The 24409-nt window shown below is 31.7% G+C and overlaps 2 protein-coding genes across 3 annotated transcripts in view; both read left to right on the top strand.

Annotated features, from left to right (window-relative positions):
* The window catches only part of LOC144846783 (epidermal growth factor receptor-like), a 95026-nt gene extending 80944 nt beyond the window's left edge, over positions 1 to 14082 (top strand). For both annotated transcript variants that reach the window (XM_078703573.1, XM_078703572.1), the window contains exons 19-30: positions 1038 to 1073; positions 1514 to 1627; positions 2166 to 2264; positions 2862 to 3047; positions 3327 to 3482; positions 4088 to 4163; positions 4704 to 4850; positions 4996 to 5093; positions 5398 to 5577; positions 5976 to 6159; positions 10398 to 10487; positions 11478 to 14082. In XM_078703573.1, coding sequence (XP_078559699.1) covers positions 1038 to 1073; positions 1514 to 1627; positions 2166 to 2264; positions 2862 to 3047; positions 3327 to 3482; positions 4088 to 4163; positions 4704 to 4850; positions 4996 to 5093; positions 5398 to 5577; positions 5976 to 6159; positions 10398 to 10487; positions 11478 to 11902 — 1791 coding nt within the window. In that variant the 3' untranslated portion in view covers positions 11903 to 14082. The remainder of the gene's footprint in view (positions 1 to 1037; positions 1074 to 1513; positions 1628 to 2165; positions 2265 to 2861; positions 3048 to 3326; positions 3483 to 4087; positions 4164 to 4703; positions 4851 to 4995; positions 5094 to 5397; positions 5578 to 5975; positions 6160 to 10397; positions 10488 to 11477) is intronic.
* Positions 14083 to 17897: 3815 nt separating this feature from the next.
* LOC144850939 (uncharacterized) lies at positions 17898 to 23407 on the top strand. Its single transcript, XM_078708489.1, has 4 exons — positions 17898 to 18089; positions 19213 to 19262; positions 22418 to 22669; positions 22779 to 23407. Exons 1-4 carry the CDS (start codon positions 18005 to 18007, stop codon positions 23082 to 23084), a joined length of 693 nt encoding a protein of 230 aa, XP_078564615.1. The 5' UTR covers positions 17898 to 18004; the 3' UTR covers positions 23085 to 23407.
* Positions 23408 to 24409: the final 1002 nt, after the last annotated feature.

Below are 24409 nucleotides of genomic sequence, written 5' to 3'. Positions count from 1 at the left end.
ACCATCACCACCATCATCATGTTATCAACATTACCTTTAACATCATCATCACCATCATTATCATCATCATCATATCATCAACATTATGAATATCATGTTATTAACATTACCTTTAACATCATCATCATTATTATCATTTTATCTACATTACCTTTAACATCATTATTATCATTTTATCAACATTACCGTTAACATCATCATTATTATCATTTATCAATATGACCTTCAACATCATCATCATTATTATCATTTTATCAACATTACCTTTTACATCATCATCATTATTTTCATTTTATCAACATTACCTATAACATCATCATCATTATCATCATTATTATCATGTTATCAACATCTTTAACATAATCATCAGCATCACTATTTCATTATCATTTCTGCCAAGCATTACCTTCCATTCTTTTCATTATTACATTGACATATTTTATACATGTATACTGTATATATCATGTGGCATGTATTTGTTAAAGCATGGTAAAATGTATGTATTTTTAAATTTCATTGTTACAATCGTCTTGCTAAAATTTATATTTTCCAATCGTTTGTTGGAAACATTTACATAAATTCTGTATTTGGGTACACAATTTTGGTAGTTAATTGAATTGAAATTTCACTTATGAAAACATATGATATGATTAGTGGTAAACTTTTCTATAGTTTTAATTTAATAATCAGGGTTTAATAAATGCAACGTTCACTAAATTTGATTTATTACAAGAAAGCTTATTATATGTAAAGAACATTATATTTTATCCAAAGTGATCATATAAATGCATTTTATTATTTAATATGTAGTTCTTTATAAAATAGAAAAATGAAATTGAAGGAATACTGCAATATTGTTTATTGTACCTTGTGTTAATATACCTTGAACACAAAAAATAGTGGTTGGTATCAAAATATTAGACTCATTTAGTGGATGGGTTTACAATGACAACAAATTATTAATGCTTGTACTTTTTAAATAGTGCATGTAAATGAATAAATGTTATCTTTTTTGCATGCTTTAATTTTTATAATAGGCCATAAAACAATTGGAACATCCGGATGAAACTGAGGTAAGTGCATGTTTCATGTTACCATGGTAATTCATTTGTGTTGTTTTATCAGTATTTTGATTGTGCGAAAGGAAAAGAGGATGATGTGAGAACAAATTTAAATGTTTTTTTTTCTATGTGCATGATTTGTTACCAATTTTATTAACTTCAGTAAATCTATGATACAGCCATGCACAATTTGTAATTTTGTTCTCAATAAATAATACATATAATAATAATAATATTTTGTTTATTGGTATTCACATGAGTTTTAATCCTTGTACACATACGTACTAACGACATTATTTTGTTTATGATAACCATGACACCCTATTGATGTAATGAAGTATGTCCCACTCTTTATCCTTACTTGTTGTTAAATAAAATTGTCATAAGGTTGAAACTAAAATATGTTTATATCATAATATTTAAGTACAATTTCAATATTATTTCAACTTTAGCCTTTGACTCCAAGTGGTGTAGCGCCAAATCAAGCACAGTTGCGATTGATTAAAGAGAATGAAATGAAAAAGATGTCAAAGCTAGGAAGCGGTGCTTTTGGTACTGTCTACAAGGTATGAATATATTTATTTACTATACATTCATGTTTTTTATCTTCCAAATCTCTCTCTGCGATAAATCCTAATTCCATGAGTGTTTTCGCTGCAGTGAAATTGGTAGTTTCGAATTGCTACTACTTTTTGCGAACTGAAAAATTGTGAAACCAATCAGAGCTCAGGAAAATGAGCTATGATGCGTTCATGAGCACTCATGCAAATCGAAAACTCAGCAGACACGCGATGAACATGAGAATCACATGGTGAAAGGTGATTTGTTTTCTCTGCAAAACGTTGGATTAGTGCAAACAAATTCGCCTGGTGGAAAATCAGCTTAAGGAGACACTTTTGGGAAGTATATATTTCCCTTAATTAAAGGAAAGTGTCCCCTAAATAGGGGTGTCCCAAAGGAGGATAGTCTACTATTACCTGAGTTCACACTAGAATGAAACGATACAACGATAATACAGTGTGCGTACATCCTTGCGGTGCATCCAAGCTAACATCAATTTTATATTGTCAAAAAAACTAGTATTTAATTTATTTTCATTCATAGGGAGTTTGGACACCAGAAGGTGAAAAGGTACGAATACCGATAGCTATCAAGGTTCTCCAGGAGGGCATCACAGCAAAAGCAACACAGGAATTATTAGCGGTATGTATAATTTTATTAAATTCTACACTTGGCTTTTGTCAGCCATTTCTCTTGACAATGAGAAGCTAGATTGCGAGTTTCTCAATAAGACTTATTAATGACGTGTTTGCATGTATATGCAATATCAGTCTTGATAACGAGCAAGTGAGTGGCTGAGCGGTTAAGACAGTGGAACCGTAATTACGTAGCCATAACATCGGCAAGGGTTCGAGGCTCACTCGCTCCATGGTTCTGGTAGTAGAACAAGTCTTCTCGGATAAGGACTATAAACCGTAGGTCCAGTGTAGATATCTGGCTCATGTGCACTTTAAAGAACCTAGTACATCTTTCAAGACGAGTAGGGGGTTACCCCGGTGTACTAGTTCACACACAACAGCCACTGTCACAAACTCGTCATATACACTGGGCCCTCTGGGAGAACAGTCTTAGACTGAAGAGGCTACCAAGTATAAAGAATAAATAATAATAATAATAATAATAATAATAATAATAATAATAATAATAATTACAACCAACAATTTTAGATTTATACATCTCTTATTGTTTTCTTCCACGTTAAAGTTGTTGTATTCATTTTGTATCAATTATACATATTAGGAAGCTTATGTAATGGCTTCAGTGGATCATCCGTGTGTTTTGCGGTTACTCGGCGTCAACTGCGGACAAGAAATGATGTTAATCACTCAACTTATGCCGATGGGGGCACTTTTGGAATTTACGAGAGAACACAAAGGTCGTATCAGCTCACAACATTTATTGTTGTGGTCTCATCAAATTGCACAGGTAAGGTATAATGTGTAACATGTATAGATGTAAAATGGTAAAATTGTAATTTAACTGACTGGAATTCAGTGCGTTTTTGGTTGAATTTAACTGTTTGTTTGTCTATTTATAAGTGAAAGCATTAATTTGTTTATAAAAGATTTATAAAAAAAACCACAAAATGGCATACTCAAAGTCTTTTTTTTAAATCTTATTTATTAATACATCTTTATCATTCTATTTAATTAGAATTTAATTTACATTTGTAAAGACTACTTCAAATATTTGTTGTTCTCATAGGGAATGGTGTACCTTGAAGATAAGCATATTATACACAGAGATTTAGCAGCCAGGAATGTTCTTGTGTTGTCACCAAACCAAGTCAAGATCACCGATTTTGGTCTTGCAAAGTTTCTTGAGATAGAAGAACATGAGTATAAATCTGACGGTGGAAAGGTTAGAAGTTCTACTTTGTAAATAGGACTTCCTTGGTCTAGCCCAAAATGTATTTTTTCCACTTCCTTGGGCTAGCCCAAAATGTATTTTTCCACTTCCTTGGGCTAGCCCAAAATGTATTTTTTCCACTTCCTTGGGCTAGCCCAAAATGTATGTTTTTTCCACTTCCGTGGGCTAGCCCAAAATGTATGTTTTTTCCACTTCCTTGGGCTAGCCCAAAATGTCTGTTTTTTCCACTTCCTTGGCTAGCCGAAAAAAATTCCAGTTTCCAAAATTAATTTTAGATATATTTGAATAATGTTAGACCTTAAGTAAATTCTGGTTTTGGAATCAGGGATATTGTCCAATTTCAATGGATATTGTATAATTTTCAGCCACCTTTGCATTGGTTTGTCATGCACGTTATACACAAGGAAGCTTGGGAGTATATATTTGTTTTCAATTTTATGATTTATTTTCCAACATTTGATTAAAAAGCTAATTAAAAATCATGCAGTCGTGCGCTACTTTTAAAGTGTGTGGTGTTTATTTGTGAATAATATCAATTTGCAAAAATAATTTTTAAAAAAAATAGTATAGTTACGTATAATTTGTTTTTTTTCTAGATGCCAATTAAATGGTTAGCACTCGAATGCATCATGACAAGAAAGTTCACTCACAAAAGTGATGTTTGGAGCTTTGGTTAGTTAATCATGATATTAATACATTTAAAAACGTATACAATTTCCAAAGATATAAATGTAGTTCAGAGGTCTTATTGCAGAAGACCAATTATTACCTACAGTGTTTAATGGTGGAAAGTTATACTCTGGCTGGTACATGACTGAGTCATTTTTAAGTGATCGTTAAAATGATCCTCATTACTAAAAGTTGGTATACACCAGTGGCAGATCCAGGATTTTGAAATAAGCTAAGCTTAATTGATGTCCTATCTATGCAAGATTTAGGGCAAGCCCGGGCCGGCTGGGCCCCCCTTGGATCTGCCCCTGCACACTTTCATTATGTTGGGCATCTTGAAATCTTGTATTGCGTTATCATAAGGTTTTCCTTATCTTCTTAAGTATTCTTCTCAGTATTATTATAGTTCAATGTAAAACTCTATGCTAGTCTTACACAGGTTCTTTATAATTTTGCTTATTTTATTATATATAATAATTTAAAATGTTGATAATGATGAACCATTCACAGAATAAAAAGATGTTTTTAATTAATTTTGTTTAGGTGTCACACTTTGGGAATTAATGACATTTGGTCAGAAGCCATATGAGCATGTGAGGGCACGTGACATGCCAGGGATCTTGGAAAGAGGTGAAAGGTTACCTCAGCCACCAATTTGTACAATAGATATCTATATGCTCATGGTAAAATGTAAGTTATATGATCTTAAAGATTGAAGTTTATAAGTTTTACTCAGATACAGTCATGCTATTGGATCTGACAAATTCATAATCCTAATGTCTTTTTCTGGCAACAATTACATTAATAATAAATAATATTATTGTTTGTTTTCTAGGTTGGCTTTTGGATCCTGAGAGCAGACCACAATTTAAACAACTTTCAGATGAATTAGACAGAATGGCAAAAGATCCATCACGTTATCTTGTTGTACAGGTGAGTAGGAACAGAGTTTCCATCCACCCACTTTATTTTTAGATATTATTAAGTAGTAGCATTAAATTATATGTTAACAATATTTGAGTATAGGATCAACTTTGACATACTGTACAATAATGATATTGGTCATAAGCACATGATCCTACAAGAATATAGCTACAGTATAATAGTTGTTTTTGTGTTTTAAATCAAGCCTAGCTGAAAATCAAATTGTTTTAGTCGGACCTATACATATTAAGTATCTCATGTTAATAATGTTTATAATAATAAACTCATTTATATTCATCACATCAATGTTTAGAATGATGGCCACCAAACTCTTCCAATGACAAACAAGGATGATTTTTACAAGAGTCTTTTAATCGACGGAGGTGAAGCAGATCCCGACTTGTTCATGGATGCTGATGATTACCTACAACCTAGTGTTTGTACCACTGATCCTGCGTATCGATTCCCTGAGGTGGAAGATGTTTTTGATGAAGTAAGTTATATGAGTGTCAGCAGGTCAGGGAGGTGATGGAGAAAATGAGTGAGTGGTCGAGCGGTTAAGACAGTGGAACCGTAGCATGGCAAGTGTTCAAGGCTCACTCGCTCCATTATTCTGGTGGTAGAATGAGTCTTCTCGGATAAGGACCATAAAACCATAGGTCCAGTGTACACATCTAGCTCTGTGCACTTTAAAGAACCTAGTACATCTTTCGAGAAATAATAAATTAATCAAAGTTTGTGTTAGTTATCTAAAAGCATTTTACAAGAAATGGCTACTTTGTATCATGACATTCATTATTGTTTTTGGAGAAAAAATGGTTTATTAATCATCATATTCTTGTTATTGTTGCCAGATAAAAGTATACTTTTTCTCAATAATTATTTTTTTAGAATCGGGACTATTTAAATGATGCAGTAACTTTCTCCAGCCCACCTTCATCGGCTGTTAGCTACAAACACAAGGGCTTCCCACGCACTTCCACTGCCAGCCTTGGCAGATATTCCCAAGATCCAACAGTAGCGAGTCATTTACAGAGACAGAGAAGTAATGTTAGTCAGAGAAGCAATGCAAGAAGTAAGTTGTACAATAATAGCTGCTTAAAAATGCTTGCTTTATTAACTTGGATAAAAGCTACATGCAAGACAAATGAAATAATGCTAATCAGTTGTTTATTGACCTATCCATCCCAAATCGTAATGTTAAATTCCTGTAACAAACTATTCTCTTTAAAAAATTCTTTTTCCAATTATTTCCTACCATTCAAATAATTTTTTAATTATAGATATTATTAAACCTCCCACTTAAAATATAGAAAACACAATTTAGTCAATTTCTGATTTACATTATTTTTCTTGTGTGCAGTATTTTGGGCATGTGGTTTGTTAATTGTATATTAGGACATGTTAAATTAAAAATAATTGTATGTACCTATAGATACTGTACTAACTGGTTAATTTTTTAGAAATGTCTATGGGGGGAATTACCCTTTTTTTGTATATTACAGCAGATATCATTTAGCATGAAAAGTACTCATATATGGAGGTGGGCTTCAACCATGCTTGAATGGGGTTGTAGCAGAGACATTTCAGATATAACATATTTACCTGTGCCAAAGATTCTTTTCTAAAGCTCAACTCAAATTATTTTAATCAAATAGGGATTGCATTTATACGATTTTAAAGACATGTCCCCTATGTTTTTTCCATCTAATTTAAGGTCACAAACTGCATTTTATAAAAAATTTCAAATCGCAATCATTTTTTTCGCCTTTATACAGTCAAAATGTGAAATATAAGTTGATTCTAATATTTAAGCGGCCCGCTATAAATACCAGCATGCATTGCGCAAGGATTGATATTTTAGTTTTCCTTCTGTGATTCTCCCACTTTCGATCGCCGATCATGAAGGCCAAGCAAATGGAAGATCGTAACTTTCGGATTAAGCAAAAAAAAATGCCAGAATTCAACCCAGAGCTATAAGAATCAAATACAGCCGGAAATTTGTTTAATGTTGTTTTTGCTTTTTAATGTACTACATATTTTGTCTGTTGACTTATTTAGTTGTAATAACTTGTGTATGGTCTTTTCAATATGTGGTCATTTATTATCATAATGCATGTAACATTAAAATGGGGTAGACTTACTATATTATATAGTGTTAGGAACTTAATTAGTTGTACTTTTCTAAATAAGTATTCTGTAAACCAAGCTCTGCTTTTCTCTTTTTTTAAAAATTACTTCTTGTTTATACAATTACAGTATAACCCCTCTTGTGGATCAAATACCCTCTCATGTGGAATAACCTATTCTAGGGACAACACTATTGAGGGGCATCATATTAAAAGGTCACTCCACTTCATGTGTACCATAAACTTTAACAAACAATCAAGCAAATTGCATAAAATACAAGTTTTATGTACTATTCTAAAGTTAATCATTAAAATAGACAATACAAGATAAGCAGTTCATTTACTCATTCAACATTAACTGACATCTAGGCTGTCTGGAGGGATGTACTGTAGGTGGGGTGGCTGTGGTCAAGGGTGCACCCCCTTTTTTTGCTGAAGCTTTGCTTGTTTCAGACTAGATATGAACAGCGAAAGTATAATAAATAAGCTAATAGTCTAGTTCATGACAATTTTTGTCCTTTTTATAACAAACTCCTGGCTGTGGCTTGCCACCCATTGATCAAGGAGTGCAAGTACAATTTATTATATTTTTATAATAATTCAGTATATGTTTGATTTCATTTGGTTGTTGTGTTATATGAGGAGTAATCGTTGTCATTGGTTGTCACATTCATTTTTCTTCATAATATATATTGGCTGGTTTTTGTGTAAAAACCATTTATGACATAGAATCATTCCAATGTATTTCATCATTAAAATATTCCTACGTTTGTCAAAATTTATTCAGATTTAATATATCATACCATTTATAGTAGATTTTGTGTCCAAAGTAGAATATCATGCCATCATTTAATCCCGTATATTTTCATTATTGTAGTATAGAACGCACCATCATCTATCCCATTCTCTGATAAGTATATTGAAACTCTCTATTTTATCACAGAGATTTGCTATCTTTTTCAGAGTTGTTAGAAAGTATGTCTAAATTAACAGCCCGTAGATTACCAGAACTATATAACCCTAAAAATTTAGAAAAAGAAGCGCTGGCTGGCCAACCAGATATGCCATCAAAAATGGTGGAGAGAACATCAATCTCAAATCTCTCGTCAACTGTTCAGGACGTAGAAGAGCCACGTATGTTGTTGATGTTTAACATACTGTTACGTTCATCTGTTTATTTCTTGTTTATTCAGATACATTATAAAACATCATTTGTCATTCCGTATACATCCCTGCAATTTGATTTTGTTTTTACAACATCCATGTTGGATCATGTTCAAAGTTCACCTGGAGTTCACGTTTCGCAGACAACAGCTTTCTTGATTGATGTACTAGTCTATTTTTGATTTTGATCATTTAATCAGTTTGTTGGGATTAAGATTATTCAGGTAGAGAAAGTAAGATCATGGAAGTGTGGGTAATTTCACTTTTTCTTGGTAAGACAAAAAAAACCTGAAGAGATTTGGTGTAACACCCCTTGGGCGGATAATTCACAATGTCTGCTTTTCTGCAAAGTTTGATTTTTGAAATGCATCCTAAAACATAAATCATTATTATTAAAGTTACATAATTTTTCAGTAAATTTTTTTTATTTATTTTATTTGTATTTTATTCAATGCACAACCAACACCTTCACTAACAGACTGAGATAAAACAAAACAAAACATTAAACTTTTACCATTTTAGATAAAAACGAATAAAAAGTCTAAAGAATATATCATCATTTATTTATTTTCACTCACTATTTATTATTTACACATTGAACAGAGGAAAACCAACCACGAATAGAATGGATTAAAAAAATATATAAAACTAATAATATTAAAATATTAACAGCCCTGTGATATACTGAAAATAAATAAATAAATTAATTTGAAACGATAAAGATGAGGAAATCTGTGAGAGAGAAAAATACAACTTTATATCACAGATATTGCATTAAAACTGTCAGAATGGGTTAATAGAAAGATAAGATTTTTATTGTATATCGTAACATATACAGAGAAGAACAAATATTAATAGAGAATTACAGGTCCATATGCATCCAACCTCTTCGAACTCTCTTGGAGGTTTTAGTAATACACACATGAAAAATATATGTTATAGCACAAATTTTAATTCTACACATCCAAAACATTCAGATAATAACTCCTTTATGCATACAATGCAAAAGATAAATGCAATATGGACTATTTGCCGTAAGACATACTAATGCCATCTCAGTTAAAATATTAAATAGGATTTGCATCATTAATGCTCTACCTTTAAATACTGTTTGCTTCGGGATTTATTGACGAAATGTTGTGATGCAAGTTGTAAGTCATAATTATAGCGTATGTGTTTGTCCTTTACGTAATTATCAAAACAGATTATTTTTTGTTAGCATTTTTTTTTGCGGTTGTGAACATTCGCACTTGGCAAATCAAAATAAATGATGGCTGATAAGTTTGAAAAAAATCAATGTAGGCTACTGTCTTGAAAGAATGTAGAAAGAAATGAACATTTCACAATTATGTTTGTTTTTAATCAAAAATATTTACACCTAATAAACAAAAAGTTGTAGGATTTGGTGAAAAAAAACCAGACACCATTGGGCTGGTCTATGTCTGGTAATTAATGTTTTTATAATATTAATATTATTAATTTATTTTTCATATTGAAAACTTGTTATCGGGTATAAATATGTCATTTTGCTGTACTTGTTTTATTACAAATTGAATTAAAAATATTTCGATTTCAATTTATTGTAATAATATATTTTAACAGGCCTACTATTAATAGGCAGAATATTTATACAGTTGGGAATTTTAGTGGGTGGAGTAATTACAATGAGTTGGATGTGATATTATTTATAGGAAAGGTAGAAATTGTTTCTTTCAAATCAAACAAGTTTATTTTAAAGCCTTATTATTATTTTCAGTTATTATTATTGTAGTACTATTAGTGGTTATTTTATTATTTGTTGTTTTTGTTGTTTTAATCATTAATATTGTTGTTTACTATTAGTAGTTGTTGTTGAGTGATATTATTAACAACATTGTTATTTATTATTGTATTCTTGGTAATATAATATTAATTAATATTATTGTTTCATTATGTGGTTTTTTTATTGTTCACACATCTTTCCTCCTCCACTATGTTGTTTTTAACCTAACATGAACTGGTTCGTAATTTTTTCTACCAGATTATTCTCATCCTTCGTCCGATTATCAGCCTTTACATTTTGATAAAAAGTATCAACCGTTAATACGGGCAGAAATAGACGGTGGTCATGGTAAGACAACGTTCACGCAAATCGCAAACCATTTTTTTTTTTTCCGTTAGTAATGTTTTAACACTCGATTTAATCTGTCTTTTTAGTGTTCCCTTGTTTTAATTTTACATCTGTTCCTACATTGTTTTTAGTTTTCAAAATAGTTTTGTCTATTTATTTGTTATCATTTTTTTATTTTGGTTGGTTATTAGTATTCCTTTTTTATCACTTATTGATAATGATTTTGTTTTTTTTACTTCAAATACTCGGTAGAATATATCTCATTCCACATTGTTTTTGTTTTCTTATTTCTTTTTGTAGAAAATATTTAAATGTTAAATGTTAAATTAAATTACCTAACAATTTACGTCATAAGAACTTTTTTTTAGTACATTTTTTTAATTTTAATATTTTAATTTCTGTTTAAAACTTTTCATTTCAATTAAATTTTAAAAACTATTTTTTTTGTAAACTTATTTTTTGATTGTTTGTCTGTATAAGTTATAATTTATTTGCATTGGTAATTCTAAGTTTTGTCACTTATATTTGTGTTTTTAAAACTTGCATGTTTTCTCCCCATGTTTTTGTACTTTTGTTTGCTTGTACTATTTATTTTAGGTTTACAAAATATGCTTCATTTATTTTTTAAAACTGGATTTAAATTAACCTCTACTAATACAAAAGCTAATTGTTGATACACGTGTACCATCAGTAATTGACTGTTACATTTTTCAGCAACCAACCAACAGAGGGATTTTAGGGTGTCACTGGGAAATCCACCTTTTACCTCCTCAAAAACAAAATTTACTTTCATATTTTGTTTCTTTCAAATTTAAAATTTCAATCAATGATTGTATTTCATATGCATGCTATATTTTAAGCCCAATTATCAATTTTGATTTCAATTAATAAAAAATGATCATATTCCTGCTTAAATTGATAGTTGAAGCATGAAGTATTGTTTTATAATGATATTATAATATATTATATATTTTTCATTATTTGTATTAGGTGAAGACAATTATGAGAACACACAAACAATAGGAAGCACATCAGGACCTGAGGACTACAAGCCAATAAGGAATGGTCCAACACTAGCAGTTGATAACATGGAATACCATGCATTACTACAAAGAAGCCCACCAAGAACAAACCCCAGTGTAATGAATCGCCAAATGAGCACACCCGTTCAACACTCACCTTTGAAATTCCCACCTGTAAATAATGCAAATTTTACCAGTAGTCAGCCACTTCTGAATGGTCAAGTTGATTATCAGAATTTGAATAATGCTTCATCAGGGCATCAGGACAATTTAATAACCCCAAAGCGATCAAGCAGTGTGTCGCAAGCCACAAGTGATGGTTACTTGTCGGAGCATGATTATATGAACAGTTTTGAACCTCCACCAGTCAGTCCAACGGAATCAACCGTGTGAACATATACAGTGTGATAATCATACGGTTTTTAACAAAATATCTAGATATCTATTTATGTAATTGATTTGTTTGATGATACAAAATTTTATGCAATTATTTTTTAAAACTGCATAATTAAGCTTGTTACTTCTGTTTTTAAATAGTTTTAAGTATAATTAAAGGCATGAATGAAGGACATGAAATACATTATTCAATATTGCGTTGGATATTAATCTGTTTATTATGTATTTATGTTGTTTAATATGTTGAACAAAAGTTCATTGTTATACCTCGGATATGAGCATTGGTGAAGGGTATGGAGTGCTGGAGAAGGGTTGTTGATAGTGATTTTTGTCATTTAATGAAGAGTTCTGCTTTATATATGGTACAAATATATTGAAAATGTATCCTATATTTCATGTTTTAGGTGAGGGGAGGGTTTGTCATGCATTTTTTTGAAAATTGTGTATCTTCAACTACACTTAAAAATAGAAATAATTTTCTTCTGTTGTAACAAGATATGCGTGAAATTATGTTCCAACTATCAAACTAGACGTTATAATACCAAAGTATGTGTTACCCGAGGTTTCCCTGTTGTTTTTAAGCGAATGTGAATGTTTTAAAAAGCATACGTTAACCTGTACAAGTTTTTAATATACAAGATTATGTTGATATAAAGTTTTCGGTACACCACATATGTAGTTCTAAAAAAACTGTTGAGTTTACTCACTATGCTTCGATCGTCCTCAGGAGTAAGAGTGGGAGTGAGGACAATTGAAGAAAATTGATCCAAATGCCGAGTAAACTTAACAGTTCTTTTCAGTACTACATACGTTGTGTATTAACGCAACTTTATATCAACATATTTTTGACATGCAAACCTTCAAACAGTATACAGTATGTTTTTTATCTAATTTAATCAAAATTGCTTATTGATAGAAATGAATGTACAATATTCGTTTTACCCTTTCTGTTGAAATGTGTATTTTTCCAAAGTGTATGAGAACTATCATGATAGTAGTGTGAGTTAGAATCTTTAAAACCTAAGATTTCGTATAGGCTAATTTTACATGTGTTGTACAGTATAAGATGTAAATAATATTTTCATACAATGTGTTGTCTATACCCCCAAGAAAAAATACATCAGTATTTCCAATATCACATTAAATGCTGTTATATTTAAGACATATTTAAGACATATATCATGTACAATAATTATGTTATAAATGAAGAAAAAAAATATTTTAAAAATTAGACATTTAATGTTAAATTGATAAATATATTTGTTGTTGGTATTATTATGTTATGTGATTATTTTATTTATTCTGTTATAGCCATTATTTGGAGAAATGATCAAGCATAGTTTGTAATCATTATTAAATATAGATAAAACAAACTTATTTTTCCCCAGAATTGTATTAAAACAACAAACATTTCTAATAATAATGGTAGGTAATATAGCGCTTAATACAATGTTTCTAAGTGCTTGTACCTTTATTTATAAATTATTTATTTATTTATTCAACCATTGATACATTCCGGGGTAGATTTAAAATGATTTGTTGATTTTGTAATTTTTTTCTATTGTATTCAGTTTAATTGCAATTTTGTTTGTAAATTTAAGGTAAATACCCATATATCATAGGTAGATTTTAAATAGCTTTCTAAACTGTAGATGATAACTATAAATATTTTAATCATTTGCATAATATATATTTTTTAGAAACCTATTGAGTACAGTATAGTGGTGCATATCCTGTTTGAATTTCTTCATTTATGTATTTTAAGTGCTAAAATGTCTACCATGTACTCGCTAAAATAAATATGATCAAAATTATACACTTATATAGGGAATCTGACCATAGGCCCCCACTCATAGGAACCCTGGATATTAGGACCCCACTCATATAGAGTTCTATACTAAGGAACTCGGGCCATAGGACCCCATTCATAGAGTCCTATTCATAGACACTCGGCCATAGGACCCCACTCATAGGGACCCTGGGCATTATACCAACCTCATAGAGTCCTATTCATAGACACTCGGCCATAGGACCCCACTCATAGGGACCCTGGGCATTAAACCAACCTCATAGAGTCATATTCATAGGAACTCGGCCATAAGACCCCACTCATAGGGACCCTGGGCATTATACCAACCTCATAGAGTCATATTCATAGAAACTCGGGCCATAGGACCCCACTCATAGGGACCCTGGGCATTATACCAACCTCATAGAGTCCTATTCATAGACACTCGGCCATAGGACCCCACTCATAGGGACCCTGGGCATTATACCAACCTCATAGAGTCCTATTCATAGGAACTCGGCCATAGGACCCCACTCATAGGGACCCTGGGCATTATACCAACCTCATAGAGTCATATTCATAGAAACTCGGGCCATAGGACCCCACTCATAGAGTCCTATTCATAGACACTCGGCCATAGGACCCCACTCATAGGGACCCTGGGCATTAAACCAACCTCATAGAGTCATATTCATAGAAACTCGGGCCATAGGACCCCACTCATAGGGACCCTGGGCATTAAACCAACCTCATAGAGTCATATTCATAGAAACTCGGGCCATAGGACCCCACTCGTCCTATTCACCCGGGTATTAGAACTCAACTCATAGATTTCTATTCTTAGGAACTCGGCTCATAGAGTCCTTTTCAAAGGGGCCCTGGGTATTAGGACCCAACTCATAGAGTTCTTTTCAAAGGGACCCTGGGTATTAGGACCCAACTCATACAGTCCTATTCAAAGGGGCCCTGGGTATTAGGACTCAACTCATAGAGTCCTTATAGGATCCCAACTCATAAAATATGAATATTTAGCTATCTTTATATACTGTATGTATTCCTAGTTTATTTTAAAGACATGAGAATAATAGAACATCAGTCAATCAGATACCAGCATATAGCTGCCATCAGTTAGTACAAATGTTTTTTTATATTTAAGTTTATCTTCCGTAGTTAAGTTTGCTACCATTCTCATAGAATATAATATAATTATAATGGAAATATTGCGAGATGCAACCCAAACATGGCGATCATAGCAGTTAATACATTTAAACACTGCTGAACATATTTAGACGGATTGTTTTTTTTTCCATTTCATTATATTATGCAAAGATACTGTACCAACTTAGCTTGCTTCTAAGAGATTTTTAGCACGACAAACAAGTGTTAGAGCTATTAATTAATTAATGCGGGGTTGTGCCGGGAGGTTGAGGGGTGGGGGGGGGGGGGTGAGGTAGGGTTTGGTGAGTGATGAGGTGTTGGGTATAAACCGTAAATATGACCTTATATAATAAAGGTACAACTAAAATTAGTTTACATTAAGGACGGGGAGAATACGTCATGGTTCAAAATCATACTGTTTACTATGTACTACTGTACCCTTCCCTCCATGCACCAATGGTGCGAATATTTGTGTGTTCTGTCTAATCATAATAGTATGCGTTGTGCATTGTAAGTATAGGCTAAGCAACAATGTATCTATGTAATTGTAAGAGTAGGTAATAAATGAAAATATAATTTATCGTCGTTGTGATGACATTTTTGAAAACGCAAATATTGTATATATCTTGATTGGCAAAATGTAAAATGAAAATAATATATTAGGCCTATATATTTAATTTAAGGCCAAATAAAAGCTTTCGCTCGTCTAGATTTGGCTTTATATAGATACATCTATATAATCATGGCTGATAATTGTAACGACCGTATATCGAAAAGAAGAGTAAAAAGATGCGTGCTAAATTTGAAAACGGTGGTTTATTAACGAATTTCAGACGCAAACTCTTGTTGTCAGACAAACATTTGATTACAATTCAATTCAATTCAATAAACTTTATTGTCAAACTCATAAATGGCTTGAAACTTTGGCTGAAAGTACACACATTAAAATTGTCTAAAAACATTGTCGCACAAACAGTAAAAAAGAATAAAATCACATAAAACAGAGAACAAGATGTTATATAAAAAAGTTAAAAGAGGACACAAAAAGTACAAATTGAGTTGAAAATACAGATTTAAGATACTTATTGCAGTTATCGTTTCCACCTCATAGCAGATGGGAGAAAGGATCTACGTAGGCGTTCAGTGTTCCAGCGAGGATATGTAATGCGCCCAGACCGGCTTAACGTAATGTACTGGTTAAGGGGGTGGCTAACATCTGACATAATAACTTTAAGTTTATTTGTGCGTTGTTAACAACTTCATCTGATTTCTTAATATCGTTTCCTATTATCTTTTTGGCAGATTTACTTATTCTTTGTACTCTTTGTACATCTGGTTCCCTCCCTTCCTTCCCCATACCCCGGAAACATCACTGAGTACATCTAGTAGGTTCATCGTGATAAATGAACAAGGAAGATATTATTCATTTTGATACATCTCCCAGGTTTAAAGGCTGTGGCGTCGTTATTCGTTTGTAGACCTACTATCCGAAAACCAATTCGATTACAAATTTACAAAATGAATAAAATATAATTATTTTCAGCCCCAAATTGAACTCGAAGATTAGGAACTCCGGTCTGTACCTGAATCACTGTAACTTGGTATATTGTTTTGTTTATAGTATGGTTGAAACAAACAACAAACACATGTTAAATTAGACTAATACTGTCCTCGGATTAATGACGTTTAAATTAGAATTTAATCATTTTCGGTAATTCTACATCGATAATCTAAGTTAAGTATAGACCAGGCCAACTGTGATATTAATTTGTTTTGATATTTTAGAGTTACTGCTTCCGTTAGAACAGATGTCTTTTTCGGTTAGGTTTGGTTTAGTATCATGCTTTCTAAATAAAATAGGTCCATGATCCTTATCCACGGCAAGAAAGGGTGTTCGGATTAGGCCATGGGTGCAGAACTTACTGCAGCAGCCACGGAGCAACAACTCTATTGAAAAGTGTTCCGAGATCGTTTACTTACATACACGAGACCAACTGCTTAATGACCCATCCAAAGGACGAGTAAATAAGGATAGGCCTCCTACAGACAAGATAGGTATCAACTTTCACACATTCAAAAATGGTAATGAATGGAATATTAGTTTAGGAGAAGATATAGGTGTTATAGCTAATTTGCATAAATATATTCATTTGCATAATGCGGTGGACGACGGAGGGTTAATTTGTTGTGTGTGATTAGGATAACATGTACTGAAAAACAATTTGCCTACAATGTTATCCTGCTCAAATGCTAGGTTCGGTAACTACTGTATCTAGCACTCCTTTGCAATGTATGATTTTTTCTTGTTCTTGTTGACAATAATAGCGTTGAAAGAAGGGATACCAGTTCGTCCCATTTCACTCACGATCTTGTTTTCTTGCCTAGTTTTAATCTTCGATTAATACAAATGAATCTTATTTATTATTTAAACGTTTTAATATTATCAGACGTGACAAACGTGGCCGAATCATGACGTACATACACCAAGAAAAACATGTTAGATGGTAGGCCTAATAACAAAATTTAATAATTACACTATGAACTTGAAAATAAAATTACTAACTAGCTTCAATAATAGCTAAATACATTACTAATACAATACTAACTTGATTTAATAATAGCAAAATATATGAGAATAACGATAATTAAGACTTCTGTCGGCGGTAATATTCTCCCAAGAGAAGAAGACTATGGCATCACCCGTATGACGACGCCAACTAGGCCTATCACCTTTTAACCCTTACCTTTTTAAGACGGTCTTAAGAAACCTGGTCATGTAGGTACTAATTGCCAAATAAATCGGTATTATAGACCTCTAGTCAAAAAGCATCAATCAACACCAACAATATTGTTATTAACTAAAGTAGATGGTCTCATAGAAACAGAAATCTGATGGGAATATTTATTTCATAACCTTGATATTATTTTGATGTTTTCACTCATCTTCTTTCCCGAGTTCCTAGACAATCGTCTGCTATTGCACCGCGTGCATTCCCTCATCAAGAAAAGACAAAGAAATCATCCTACGCACATTTTACACATGCGGGGTTGCATGAGAATGTATGACCAATTTATAAAAGGCTCAACCATCAGCATGGTGCGTGCATTTTTGTTTGGTTGTTGCCGCGTTCATATCACTGGTTTTACGACCTATGGCGGACCACAGAATTAATGAAAACTGGACGAACCTTAGTCAAATTATTTTAATTTCGATTATGGTTATAACAACTCTAATTGGTAAGTACTGCTATCCTTCTTTTACCATCCACTTTCAATAGTTTAGACCTAATAAAGACAGATTTATGTAGGCCTAATTATGTTTTTAAGTCAATGAATAAAATAGAAATGTAAACATTTTGTTTAAAATAAAATCGAAAACGAAAAAAGAAAACAATTTCTTTCGACGTTTTTCAAATTCAATGAATCTTTCGCAACTGAGCCCGTATAACTTTCAGATCATTGTAGAATGTTAAGTTCTAGGGTTAAAATAATATAGGCCATGGTGATTATCTATTTCTGGTACAAATATACATTATTAATTAATAATCACAATTTAGAAATTTTCTAACTATTGTTATGGCCATGTTCGTGTTTTAGATTAAAAAATATATTTTTACGCTGGCCTTACATTTGCACAAACATGTTTTACCTTTGAATTTCATTTTCTAATAATCAATATTATAGGATCATTGTTATTTTGTTATTATTATTGTTTAGTAAATACTTGTTTATAAAGCTCAATGAAGTTCACATTTAGATTGAATTTCTGTCTATTGTTTTGTCTGTCGCCTAATTTTGGATTTAAATGTCTTACTGCAAAATACAAATCAAGTTCAAATATTGGTATATAATCAACCTTATCGAATGAAAAGTAAAATTAGGTAACAAAATACAAGTATTAAAAAGGAGGAATTAAAGTATTACTCTCACGCCGGTTCAGACATCATCCGCCTCCATTAAATTTACTATTAGTGTATTGGCCTACTACAACCGAGCTATTATTTCGGCCACTCTTCAAAATTGATATAGAAGCGCCACAGAAGGCGCAGGCGTCTTTGGAGGTACGTGTCATTATTACCACGTGATGCCTAGGTTGACAGCCGCCGGCCTCAGATTACACATCCTTTAATTTGATATATTGACCATTCTAGACTGACCTTCATTGATTAAATAATTTTAACGTTATTAATATTAGGAAGATATTAAATTTTCTCGTTACAATTTAAGTAATTAATATAGACGAGTGAAAATCGAAAGAACGAGGTATTTAAGTTAACGTGCTAAGCGCATCGGGAGATATAAAATAAAGTGTTTAAAATGTTGATGTTTTGCTCGAGTGTTTTTCTAAATTTGTTTTCAGATCATACGACAGGAGAAAGATTTAATCAAGCACAAAAGAATGAATTTCCGGTAGGAAAATTATATTTTTTAGTTTTTTAAAATTAATTAAGTAACTTGAAGGTTCTCTGAAATAAGCTTGTAATTCTTTCAATTACTATTATTAAATTATTCAATTTTTCATTTTATCATTTGATTGATTTAGTCAAGAAAAGATTGCACATTCCTTCTTCTTTCCTGAAATAAAATTTATATTCGAAATGTGCAGATTCTGTTAAAGTTTATTTGTTTAAGTCTTATTGTATTTCATTTCAAAAAATTGTTCATTTCAAAATGTCTACTGGATTGTAATTGTTTGTTAACTACTGTGGACTAACTACTTTGCGTTAGGATGTTGAGCAAGTATTCCCAACGTACTGTACAAAATTATGTCAGAGTATAGGGCAAAACATCTGACCAGAATTTCTATTGTCTTTGGTTCACGTACACTATAAACGAACATTTCATTTATGTTGCTGAAATTAGTAGTAGGAGTAGTTCGGTGGTGCTTCTGATATGTTTTGGTGAATCGTAGGTCTAAGTATATTAATAGTTGTATGTTTATGAAATAACTTTATTGTGAAAACTGTGATTTTCAATTCCAAATTGTATGCCAGCTGCTCTTATTTTAATTTGTTTACTCTTTCTATATTTTTTATGCATATTTTTCTATGCATTAAAATTATATTAAAACCTAATAATTTTATTAATTACATTAAAGTGCAAGAATTAATGTTATTTTTAGGAAGTCTCTGACGTCATTAGCACCGAATATTCAGCACGCTTGAGAATAGGCCTACGTGCAAAACATGCGCAAGTTGGAAACAATAGTTGTGAATGACGTTGGCCAAAAACATTCCAATCATTTATTTTTTTTGTGTAAATATCATTATTCTATCATTTATATTTTATTTTATTAAAAACATTTATTTTTATTTGAGTTAATTAGATTACGTTACTTATTTTTTTGGGTGAATAATACAAAATGCAAATCAATGTGTTAAATGGGTGGTAACATTGTAAGAAATGAAAGAGCAAAAAGTTTATACATATTCGCGTATGTCCACAGAATAATTTTTGAGTTTAAAACTTTTATAAAACACACGAATTATTATTAAGATTATTATTAGATGTATTGTCCTCCAAAAACGAGGAAATGAAGATTATGACAGATTTTAGGCCATTTTGCAGTTTTTAATAGTTATCACTTACGTAGGAAAAAAGGAACAGAATGATGATTTCACATACAAAAAGACAAAATAGACAAACAATAATCATTTGTGCTTTAAATAACAATTTTTTTTAAAAATTGTTAATTTTTGTCGATCCAATTTTTGGTCAAAGCGAATAACTATTATTGTGATATTAAAATAGCATATTCAACAAACAACATCTTAAAAATACTTTTTGTAGGGGGTCAATATATTACTTCAAGGATACGAGCTACGTACTAGACTGTACATCTTTTCAACAATGTTTTTGATTAGTTTGTCCCGTTGTGTCGCATGACAGATTGCGGCCATATCACAACAAGCGTGGGGGTGTTATTAATCCATCATCAAAGTATCACACGTTACCGTAAACAATATCCATATAAAATAAACTAATAGTACATTGTTATTTATACTACTTTTTTACCTGTATTGTATCTCATTTGCATAGTTCTGTTATTAATTTGCTTTCTTTTCTATCAAATCATTTTGTTTTCGACAAGCTGACATTTGCACGATCTTGTTAATTACAAATATATGAATTAGAATCGTCCTGTAGCCATAAGCATAATTGCAAAGAAGCAGTGAATTTCTAGTAATCTATATATTGTCAAGCTACGTATTATACTGTATTTGTACGTATAATAATAGGAGATCATACAGACCAATAAACATAACACTAATTAGGAATAAAAGTATAATGATAAGTAATTTGTTTATATCTTCTTTTTCACTAATTGAAGACGACCTTTGTTTTGTAGATCATGAAAGCTTTGAAATAAATTCTTTGTTTTTGTCCTGTTCGTTTAGAAATTAAGGTCGTATCAACATGGAGGAAATATCCTCCATGGTATCAACTACCTTCAGTAAGATTCTGATATGGAAGGAATAAGTTCAAAAATAAGATTTTCAAAACTAAACATCTGGATAACAACCTAAACTTGTTACATATACAAAACTGTATTAACCTTCTCTCTATACAATGGTATCTAAGTATTGTTTTTTGAAAATAAGAAAACGTTTTTGTATTGTTCTACTCATCAACTCGATTTAACAAGGTTTTTATTTGTTGAAGGACCAAACTTATACTAAGTATTTGGCTTGACGTATTCGACTACGTTTTGAATCATGTTTTACTAAATAATACAGTTGCTATAGTTGTACTTTTTATTGCAATTTTCAACCGACCGATTGTATGAGCAAAGGTAATATCGCATTAAAAAAATTCACTTCCACTTTAAAACAGATTGTAAAACACCTTAGGTAATTCGAATAATATTGGAATCGTGGAATAATCCTACCATTTAATAATTACAAAATATTGCAAATAAGACATAATGACGAAGAATGATATGCGTGGTGTTTAAAAAGAGATATAAATACCTGCAAATTAATTATCGTACACAAACTTCAGATGCAAAATGGTTGAAATAATTATTACAGAGGTTGTTATACAATAATAATTATGACAAGACCAGGTACCACAGTGATGCTTTATCGGATATGAATTATGAATAAACACGAAGGGCCTACAATTAAGAATATTATTTATTTTCAATCAAATTTTCAATAATAATAACATTTAAATTTTGTTTTTCCTAAAAGAAGATACTTAGATTTTATTCCCATGTACCAGTAAATATAAGTAATCTTCATGTTAAAAATACTTATAGAAGTAATTTAGAATTATTTATATACAATTAAAGAGAAATATAATTTAATTTGACCATGTATGTAAAATATATTATTTAGTCCAATGGGTGGCCATAGTTTTAGGTTTCACCAGTACAATTTCACCTGTCTTATTATGTATTGCACCTATTGTCTTGTCTTCATGTTGTTTGTATTGTTCTAATGATACTGTACTATGGTGAACAAGCTTTGCTATTATGGTCATCCATACCTGCATGTGTCATCTATCTGAATCTATTATGAATTTGAAATAATATGGATTAAATTTTCTCTTATATGTTTCAGGAATCCCAGCAATCTTATCCTTTTAAAAACATCTATGACATTCCCGTTCATCTTCGCGAGCGACCCGGGGAGGAAGATTTTTACAAAGCCCTTACTTCACCAGAATTTAAGTACATTTTAAAGGAAAGAGTGTTATTTACTCAGACCAGACCATTACCAAGACTTCGAGAGACTCATAAATTAAAAGAAGAGAAGGTTAAGACAACTAAAGAAGTTGTAAAAAAATGGAGCCCGTATGAAGGTATATTTAAGGTAAGATATCACTACATTTTGGTGTCAAGTATATAACAATTGTACAGATCACAAGCTACGACAAGAAAAACGACTAGGCCTACTGAATGTTTTATTTATTTTTTTCTAGAGGCAATCAGCAGCGGCAGGAGTAGTACCCGTGGAAGCATGTCCCAGTAACAGTAGATGGGTGCATATAACAGAAGGACGAACATTAAACAACACTATGGTAGAATTATTAAACGTTCAGTGGTTTTGGCAAACGGATTGCGTTAATAGTGGAACCGCTTGCCAGGGGTTTTCTGGGAGAAGCAGTTCATGTCTGCCAAAACATAGTTGGGTTCCAGCATATGCGCGCGAAAGTGGAACTACCAATGATTACTCGTGGTTCTATATTTCCGTAGCTTCTTGTTGTGCATGTGCAGTTAAGTTGTGACGAAAATAACATATGCCTTTATCAGTTACATTAAAAGCGGAAATTAGAAATGTTTATGTATTATTAGGCCTATAAGTTTATGTGCAATTTAACATAATTAATGAAAAGAAGTATTGAATTATTAAATGGAATTCTAAAAAAAAATATTCTAGGCTTAGGCCTAAGTATGTTCTTGTTTTTAAGGAAATGTATACAATATAGTTTTTATGGAAATCGTATAATCAATCAGTGTGAAAGAGATACTACAATATAGCTTCATAGGCCTATATTATGCGGATTTATTAAATAATTAATAATAAACATTTTCGTGCCTCGAACAAAGTAACAAATCGACATTAAGTTATCATCCTGCATCAGTTCGTCAAGTTTGTTTTTATTTGTTGGTTCCATAGGCCTATATGTGATACCTACATAATATTTCAATAGGCCTAATAAGGTCACATGCAGATGGCGTTGTTAGTCGTTACGTAACATCTGCCACCTGACTAAAATTCTTCTGGAGACAAACAAACTGATTACCGTACTTGTGTATTTGCGGGTAAGTGCAATTTAAAACATTAATGCTTCGTTTTATAATTTATAAAAAAATCTCATTTAGTAGCAGGTTAGGACTTCAAAAGTTCTCTTATATGACATAGACAGCAACAACACTTGCTACAGTTAAGTTAGACTCACACCGGATTTGAACTAAAATCGAGACGGTTTTAAACAAACATGACGAACCCGTTCAATATAAATATGGCGTAGAACTAGGCCTACATTAGGGACCTAAGCTATGTTCGATTCCGTCAAGACAAAAGTTCGAGTAGCTAACAGTACGCTATTAGGCGTTGTGTTCCCATCAAGGAGAAAATCAACAAGTCTGATATGAACTCTTCTATTCCAACACTATAAACCCAATATTTTTCTCCTACCAGAAGCGGGCATATTACGTAACTGTAGTTGTTTTTTTTTTGGAAGTAGGGCAACAATTTTCTTGTGCAATTTGTTTAATTTGTTATTAAAAGACACACGACACTAATTACAATTAAAATTATGTTGTTATTTTTCTTCTTATGTAATATGTCCGTAGTTTGAACTTGAATTGAATATTAATATCTAGAGACTCACTAAATATAATCACAATATGGCATTTGTAATCTATTAGTCTCGGCTTTTATTTCTCAGCAGCGAACAATTTTATCTCTTAAGACAAATTCGTCAAATTGAGGGCACTGTGCTTTGCCAAATACGTGAATTGTGCCAATATACGTCAACTTGAGGGCTCGATGATGTGTTAAAATACGTTAATCATGACAAAATACGTATATTGGCATGATCCACGT

This window comes from Antedon bifida, chromosome 1 (assembly GCF_963402885.1).
Source record: "Antedon bifida chromosome 1, ecAntBifi1.1, whole genome shotgun sequence".
NCBI lineage: Eukaryota > Metazoa > Echinodermata > Crinoidea > Comatulida > Antedonidae > Antedon > Antedon bifida.
This window is presented reverse-complemented; position numbering and strand designations above follow the sequence as displayed.